We start from the raw sequence: 9,060 nt of genomic DNA, 5'->3' as shown, positions 1-9,060 counted from the left end.
GCGAGATGCGGCTTGTGCGCGCGCTTCAGGTGTGAGTCAGACAGCAAGACGAGACGGCAAAGAGTTGTTTTCTGCAACTTATTGCACTTAACTCTTTTTAACGTCAAGCAATTCTCTGCTATATGCGTCGAACTAAAACTTTGACCTTTTGCAACATTTTGATTTAAGTAGCCTATTATTAAAATGATTCAGATATCGCACTCCCTTGCGATATGCATATTGCGATATTTGCATTTGCGATATTTCGATACATCGTGCAGCCCTACTGGTAACATTTACAGGTACAGCTCAAATGTCTAGATCAAGGTCACAACAGGGTAATTGTAGTTAACTAAATCTAAAACCATTAAAAAAACACATTTTAGTTACTTAACGTTATTAAGTTATAAGCTTAAAATAAACAGTAAAATAAACGGAGTAACGGAATTACTGAAATAACAAACTATAAAAACAAACTTCTAGTCAACATTTCTCATTTTAAACTTTTAGGAAACATTTCTTATTTTAAACTTTTAGGAAACATTTCATATTTTATTTTAGTTAAACTTATGTACTAAAATAACTAAAATGGACATAAAAATGAAATCAAACTATATAGACATTTAAAAAAAAAGAAGCAAAACTCCTAAAATGACAAAAACAACTAAATGAACCTTTAATTAAAATTTTTATGAAAATGAAAAAAATAAATAAAAACTTCGTTCAAAATATTAATAAAACTGTATAGTATCTCAATTACACTAAAATAACACCGGGTTCCAATGGTTGTAGTTGGGTTCGAACGTACAATCTTTCAGCCTAGACCTTCTTACTAATACACCACAACATGTTTTGGCTGTAAAATGTAGTTACAGCAATTATCTTATAAACTATTTTTAATCAGTAGGCAGTATACAGTACAGTATGCAATACACTAGTATTCGAATTCAAACATAGCCAATAAAAGAGCAATATCTGTGAAAGGAACAGTCAGCCTCTAACAACCTCCCCTGATCGACATGCACTTCCTGTAGCCAAAAAACTCAAACTAAACAATATAAACACTAATGGCTTGTTAATGACAAAGAGCCTTGGGTTCGTTTCCTGACACCTCTCGTGTCGGCCGCTCTTAAACAGAGCCTCTCGGTAGTATTTCAGTCAGGCGTCGCTGGTCTACCCCTTACATTACGATGACCTCTGACCCCCTTTATTCACTGGCTCAGTCAAGCTACATCAGCGTCCGTGTGGGAAACAGGCTGTAATTTTACAGGCAGTCGAATGCATAAATTTGAAAGGTAGCGCTGGCTGACTCTGTGCCGTAAGTGTGCGAGGATGAGAACCTTCAGCTCATCTCTGATTTAAGGCTGTAATAAGTGGCATGTCTGCGCTCTCGGCACACAAGTTTAAGCCCCATGGTAAGAGCCTCAGCTACCTGTGAGAAACTTTTAAAAACGCTTCAACACTATCAACTCTCAAACACACCAGCACAACGCTCTTATTTCTGCTTTGGCTCATTCAGAAAAGCCCTTTGCATTAAGGAGCGTAAATTTAACTGTCAAAGCCATGACTTCCTTTTACCTTTTCTCCCGAGTCACATAAAAATGTTCATTTTTACAATTAACTTCCCCTTATATAAAGGTAACTAGACTTTTTCTAAAGAAAATACATGAGTGGTGATTGGCTCTGTTGTGATGTGGTTGCTAAGATGTTCTGATGGTTGCTAGGGTGCTGCTAATAAACAATATTAAAACAATATATTAAACCAATAATTTCCACAATCCAGCCAAATATTTCCCACAGTATATTCTGCTTTACTCTAAAACGCACTACTGTTCAAATGTTTGGGCTCGGTACAATTTTTGTTTTAATGTTTTTGAAAGAAGTCTCTTATGCTCACCAATTAAAAATACAATAAAAACAGTAATATTATGAAATATTATTACAATTTATAATACCTACTGAACACATTGTGAAATGTAATTTATTCCTGTGATCAAAGCTGAATTTTCAGCATCATTACTCCAGTCTTCAGTGTCACATGATCCTTCAGAAATCATTCTGATATACTGATTTGCTGCTCAAGAAACATTTCTGATTATTATCAATGTTGAAAACAGTTGTGCTGCTTCATATTTTCGTGGAAACTGTGATTCATTTTTTCAGGATTATTTTGATGAATAAAGAAGTTCCAAAGGAACAGCATTCATTAGAAATAGGATTTTTTTTGTAACATTATAAATCTGTCACTTTTGATCGATTTAATGCATCTTTTCTGAATGAAAATATTAATTCATTACAAAAAATAAACAAAAACTGATCCCAAACTTTTGAATGGTAGCATACGTTGTAACTGAAGTTAAATATGTTAAAAATCCAACTAAAATCTGTCACCTTTTGTCGCTTTGTTAGCAAAAAAGCAGATTTTACACAAGCTTTTACAGTTAAATGAAATCATACCAGTTTTGTCTGTGAGCAGATAAGAGATCCGGCCCAGCTGCTCTGGGAAGGTACTGGCTCGGACTACTGTCCCGGGGATTTTAGAGTCTTTCTTGATCATCCAACTGAACACCATTTTGCCCATGTCCAAATTCACACGCAAACTGAAAATAAAGCATAACAAGTGCTAGACATTAAGGATGCACCAATACTAAGTTTCTCTGCCAATACTGATTATTCAGAATAACATCTGCCTATACCGATAATTTATCGATATATATCTCTCCCTACTAATGCTGTAAGCTATAAGGGAGCCTTCTCATTTGGTACATTACTATAATATCAGAGGTTAAAATTGACAACAGAGCACAAACTACTATATTTCACTGCTTTAACTGATTTATTTTCAGATATAATAATTACACTCAAATAAAAACTGAATTTGTATACAACTCAACTGCACATAAGGTAGTTTTTATAATAACATAATTTTTGATTGACAGCATATAATTGGCCCTAATCACTGACTGTTTTTAACCAATTGGCTGAAGGCCGATAATGCAGCTGCTTTATATCGGCTGATACCAATTATTGGCCGATACATTGGAGCATCCCATTATTGGCTTTTCAGCCACTTTTAGGAGAGAGTACTAGAAATTATACAGGAATGGGATCAAAAAATCTTGCAAGCATTTGAAACTCTTGCTCAATATGTATTACAATTTGTACAGTTTGGTAGTCATAAAATGTCAAATGTAAGTTGATTAATCATTTAAGCTTTACTGGACATTCAGCATGAGAGATATCAAAGTATGATCTAAAATTCCTCGAAATAAAGAATGCAAAAGAAGTGCTGCACGGGGTATTGGGTTTCTAGTCTAGTATGATCTAAAATTATTGACAGCTGTAGACTTTAAGCTGACATATAGAGGAGAATAACTCCTACCTGATGGGGACGATGTTGGAGAAGAGCAGAAGGAAGCGGAAGATCTGGAGATACCAGCGTCCAGCGAAGTGCTGCAGAGCCACCATGACCAGAGACACCACCACCAGAGCACCAAACAGGATCTTAGTCAGACAGTTCACTTCCAGGTCAAACAGGCCGATCTGCAACAGCACATCACATACAATAGGAGTGTGACACAGATTTCAAAGTTTTGGACTTGGTCTAAATTTATGTTGACTTTAGGATACTGCTAATTTTACCTTGTGTCTTGGGTTGGAGGTGTTCATTACACTGCGCAGCTCTTTACCGGTGTAAATCACCACCCCAACCACTGTGCCTTGGATTAGAGAACAAAACATTTAAGAGGAATATCCAACAAGCTTTTCTCAGCTTAAAAAAAGGAATGGCTGAGAAGCATTAAGCCACTTTGAGTCTGACCGGAATTTTGCAGGACGTTTTGTTTTTTATTTTTTGCAGCCAAAAATGGCTGAATTTGCCTCAGCTTTTCTCAAAAATCACAGAAATATTTGCAGCATTTTTTGTTGTTGCTTCAGTGAAAACCCACCAATAATCATGACGTAGTTTATGTAATTAGTGTCAGTGACAGTAAAAGTACAACTGTAAATATTTTTGTGCATAATCTCTGAAATTGCGGTTCTGGTCCCTCATGCACATGGCAATGGTGATATACTAGCAACAACAACAAAAAAAAAACGTATAATTCTACTTTGCTGAAAAAACACAATTGTGTTCCTGATTATACGCTTTACATTTTCAATGTAATAAATGATTACTTTATGTTTTTCCAATTTCAAAATTCTATTATTCCCTATTGTTTTTAATATCAGTTTTTTGTTGTATTATTAGTGATTGCATTCACTCGAAATATTAAAAAACTGCAAGTCCAGTAAATTAATGTACTTATTGGAATCTAATCAACTGGTGAATATATTCATATTAATTTAATCAACCACATTCATTATTACATTTAGTAGTTTAATAGTATCTTTAAACTAATCAAATAAGACAGTAATGCAAGCTTCTGTTAACAATGCATAGTTCACTTGGATTTCCATTCAAATCTGTGATTGATATATATTATTAATTATTAATATTTTTCTGCTTGTAAGACATTATTTTCTGCTGTTTACCAGAAGCAATGACAGTGCTCGCCCAGAGAGTGTTCTCAATGCTCAGACTTTCATTAACTGGAGGGTCTCCATCTTCCTGTCAGATGCAAAACAAAAAGCATGTCATGCAATGAGAGTTTAGTCAGTTCTCAAACAACGAGCGATGAGATGTGCACTCACTCTAGTGAAGGTACCGATGAAGTTATGGATGTCAATGTTCGGTTCTTCAGCATAAACAAATGACCTGATCTGCAGTAGATCCTGAGGAAATGTAGAAAACAACTTCTTTAAGCCATTTATGACAACATGAAATAGCATTCAAAACAAATTTAACTTCCATGATTAGCCTCCACAATAATACCAGCAAACACTGTAATGATGAAAATTAAGGCTTTTATGGATAATATTTATAGTCAACAATTCTTAATGTCAGGTTCTGCAATTCCTTTTGTTCAACACTGCAAAAAATGCTTTTCTTACTTAGTTTTTTTGTCTTGTTTTCAGCCAAAATATAAAAAAATTCTTAAATCAAGAAGGATTTTCTAGATAAGTACAAATTATTGTCTTGTTTTCAGAAAAAAACAAGTCAAAATTAAGTGAGTTTTTGCTTAGAACAAGCAAAATAATCTTATTTCAAACAGAAAACAAGATTATTTAGCTTGTTTCAGGCAAAAACTCACTTAATTTTCTACATGTTTTTTCTGAAAACAAGACAATAATTTTTACTTGTCTAGAAAACCCTTCTTGATTTAAGAATTTTTAGATATTTTGGCTGGAAACAAGACAAAAAAAACTAAGTAAGAAAAGCATTTTTTGCAGTGAAGGTAATGCTTTTTGTGAATACTCAAAATGTGTGAATGTGGTACTTTTTCCGCCCTACACTATGACTGTTTACATAATTTCAAAATTGCATTTTACATTATATTCACTTATTAAGTATATATAAATACTTCATATATTTTATATATTTATATATTAATTATATAAAGTATATATTTATATACTTATACTATATAGTATATACAGTGGGTACTTGCAAGGAGGAATGGCAGAGGATCCCCAATTCCAGGTGTGAAAAACTTGTTGCATCTTTTCCAAAAAGACTCATGGCTGTATTAGATCAAATGGGTGCTTCTACTAAATACTGAGCATTTTTCAGTTTTTCTTTTTTAATAAATCTGCAAAGATGTCAACAATTCTGTGTTTTTCTGTCAATATGGGGTGCTGTGTGTACATTAATGAGGAAAAAAAATTAACTTAAATGATTTTAGCAAATGGCTGCAATATAACAAAGAGTGAAAAATTTAAGGGGGTCTGAATACTTTCCGTACCCACTGTATATTAATATACTTTATTACCTATATACTATTACATGCAAACAAATGACATTAAAGTTGATTTTGACTTTCAATAAAACAAAAAATACCATTGTTAGGTTAGTGCAACACTTGTTTGAAAATATGTCTTTGTCTGCAATTGTGAACTAGCTAAAGATCAGATCTTACTGTGTGATGAATGTATGCAAAAACCCAAGTAAATCCAATGCTCTTTTATGACTTTTAATAACATAAACGAATCATGGACTAAACTCACAGCAGCGGTAGGAAGTCTCTGTGTACAGGCCACAGGGAGGCGCAGTTTCCAATCAGTTTCTCCATCCAACTGATCAGTCCTCAGAAAACAGGAGCCTTTATGATGAAAAACAGGGGGAAAAATGTCTAAATATACATCTAAATATTTTAGGATATAAAAAAAGTCAGTTTGATATCCCTAATCATTGTTTCTGGAAACATTTGAAACAGAACATTTTATTGTAATGTCTTTCTGGTGAACTCCAGAGGGCAGTGGGACTCAAAAAGACATGTTTCTGTTTTACTGAATAGCTTATATAGTACCTTTTACCCACCGCATGCAGTGTCTAAACTGATCAAATGTGCTCGCCAGCAAAACTGAAGTGCTAGTCATGCAAACAACTCCAGTAAGCCTAAAGCTAGTGCTGCCATTAGAGCGTGTCACCCACCCAGCCCCCACTCATTTAAAGATATGTTGCTCTTCCATTCAACCCTGGACTCTTAATAATTGCCTAATGGTGTCCATCTGTGGGGCAGATAACAATGCTTCCCTTCCCGTAACACTAACACATCAAGCACTACTGGCAACTTCCACCTCCCAAAAAGGAAATCTCAGCCAGGCGGAATTCCAGCACTGAAAAAAGCTCATCGGATCTATTTAGACAAATTAGTAGCTACTCATTTTTCCAAAACCTACAAAAATGGAGACTAAAAAGTTGTATTTGAGTGTTTTTATCTTAGCAACAAAACTACACATTAAAGCTTTACCCGATTTGCTTATTCAGATGTATCATTGTCTTTGTTCGTTCCTGATGGCACTTTAAATTTGTTTGCAGTGTCTCATCTTTAAATTTTTAGCTACTTTGCATGCCTTGATTTTCCTTCTGGCTACCTTGAAATTTGAAAGACAAAAAGATTGTCATTCAAGATCGCATCAGTCTCAACACAGGATCTACTGTGAGGTGAACAGATTTCTAGTTCAAAAGTCAACTTATCAGTGTGAAATACACTAGATTTGTGATTATGGTAAATGTAGTAAAGTGATGAAGTATGAAACATCATACTCTAAATGATATTTAGTCGTCAGCACACTTATGAAATTACGTGTCGACAATGATGTCAAAATAAATTGGTAATATGTTAATCATCTAAATAATTACTGCATGAATCTAACGGAATAAATTTAAGAAACTGGTAAGTAATAACTACGGAGTTGTTTTTACTATATAAATATAAAGCAATATAAAAATAAATATATAGAAATAAATAATAGAAATATATGTTCTGTCAGTAAAGTTTGTTTGTGATTGTTTTTAATTGTCTTGTTTAATGAGTTCATTTTTTTATTCTAAAACAAAATAAAGATCAAATTAAATTTTAGAAACTGGTAAGTGATAACTATGGGGCCTTTTTTGCTATATAAATATAAAACAATATAAAAATATACAAATAATATAAATATAAAGTTTGCTTGTGATGTTTTTTTTCTTTTTTTCTAAAACTAAAAATAAAGATGAAAATAGAAACTGGTAAGTAATAACTATGGGGCTTTTTTTTACTATATAAATATAAATCAATATATATAAATACATATTTACAAATTATATAAATATAAAAATATGTTCTGTCCGTAAAGTCTGTTTGTGATTGTTTTTAATTGTTTTGTTCAATAAGGTAATATTTTTTCTAAAACTACACATTGTATCCAATCATATAATGTTTTTTAAACAAGCATGAACAGGACACTGGAAACTGGCACGTCTGGTCACACTAACCTAAAGCAGTCAGTGTTTTAAAGAGAATTTCAAAAATCACATTGCATGCCATCTTTCTGGGCAATTTCAGCGTAGATCATTAAATGTCTGAGGTTCAGGCTAATCCCTCCATCTACATGCAGTTGCCCTCGCGGCCATGTCATTTCCCCTGCCCTTTTGTTTGGGAAATTTGGATGAATGACCGACAGATGTTTACCATTTCTTTCAGAGGTCCTTAGGAAGATCATGTCAGCAGGAACACGCTGATTCTATAAAGGGAGAGATAGGGATTGAAAGAGAGAAAAACAAGGTAAAAGATAAAAAGTAAAGGCACAGACTCAAGCATGTCGTCAGCAGCAGTCACCTTGGTTTAGTTGTATGAGTTCAGTTTGGCTTTAATCTACTCAATTACCAGTATTCGGCTGGTTTTAAGAGAACGGCCCGCAGCAAATCACTGGGTGGTGCCCCGTGGCAGCTCTGACCGCCCGTTCCACCCGGCCTGACCCCCGCTTCACTCCCAGCTCTGTTTGTAGTTATTAGAAGAGGAATTCGCCACACTATTAAACTCGGCAGATGTTTCAAAACATCGGACAGGACTTCGGTATCTCAAACGTGGGCTACGCTTTTAATCAATTAGGCTTTTAATATATGTAACCCATAACCCACATGCAAGCTCTAAATATTAAACCCAATTGGATTTTCCACAGATTAGGGTTAGAAGATCAAACATATTACATTGAAGGTGAAATACAACCAGAAAGCTGCTGACATAATTGATTTATCAAGTCTGAATAATTCAAATACTACAAAATCTGTGACAATTCACCCCTCAAAATTAAAAAGAAATATTATATTATATTGATATATGTTGAATTTTTTCAGTATGTTCATGACAATCAAGCACATCTTTCTCCTAATTTTCATTAGCATAATGAAAAAAATTGTTTGATTTATGCATTCTTTTTCAATATTTTGTGTTAATGTAATACAGTAAACAAGTATTAACAGTATTAAAAGCAATAGAAACCTAATTTGAAATATATGTATAACAAAATAAATTCTAGATTTTAGAAGTCTCTAGAAGTCATGATATTGAAGTAATTTTTTGTAATATAGTAAAAATACTGCATTAATAACAGTATAATAACAGTAACCTAATTAAAAAAAGATAAATTCCAAATGCTGAGATGTGTGTATGTATGTATATGTGTGTGTGTATATATATATATATATATATATATTTC

General features: G+C 33.5%; 1 protein-coding gene across 1 annotated transcript in view; it reads right to left on the bottom strand.

Moving 5' to 3' along the window:
- atp9a (ATPase phospholipid transporting 9A) overlaps nt 1–9,060 on the bottom strand; it is a 54,279-nt gene that overhangs the window by 36,671 nt on the left and 8,548 nt on the right. The window contains exons 6-12 of the mRNA XM_016576613.1: nt 8,034–8,085; nt 6,085–6,179; nt 4,672–4,752; nt 4,513–4,588; nt 3,622–3,698; nt 3,362–3,522; nt 2,437–2,579 (exon numbers count right to left, since the gene is read on the bottom strand). Coding sequence (XP_016432099.1) covers nt 2,437–2,579; nt 3,362–3,522; nt 3,622–3,698; nt 4,513–4,588; nt 4,672–4,752; nt 6,085–6,179; nt 8,034–8,085 — 685 coding nt within the window. The remainder of the gene's footprint in view (nt 1–2,436; nt 2,580–3,361; nt 3,523–3,621; nt 3,699–4,512; nt 4,589–4,671; nt 4,753–6,084; nt 6,180–8,033; nt 8,086–9,060) is intronic.

Source organism: Sinocyclocheilus rhinocerous, unplaced genomic scaffold (assembly GCF_001515625.1).
Source record: "Sinocyclocheilus rhinocerous isolate Xijiao unplaced genomic scaffold, SAMN03320098_v1.1 scaffold1496, whole genome shotgun sequence".
Taxonomy (NCBI): domain Eukaryota; kingdom Metazoa; phylum Chordata; class Actinopteri; order Cypriniformes; family Cyprinidae; genus Sinocyclocheilus; species Sinocyclocheilus rhinocerous.
This window is presented reverse-complemented; position numbering and strand designations above follow the sequence as displayed.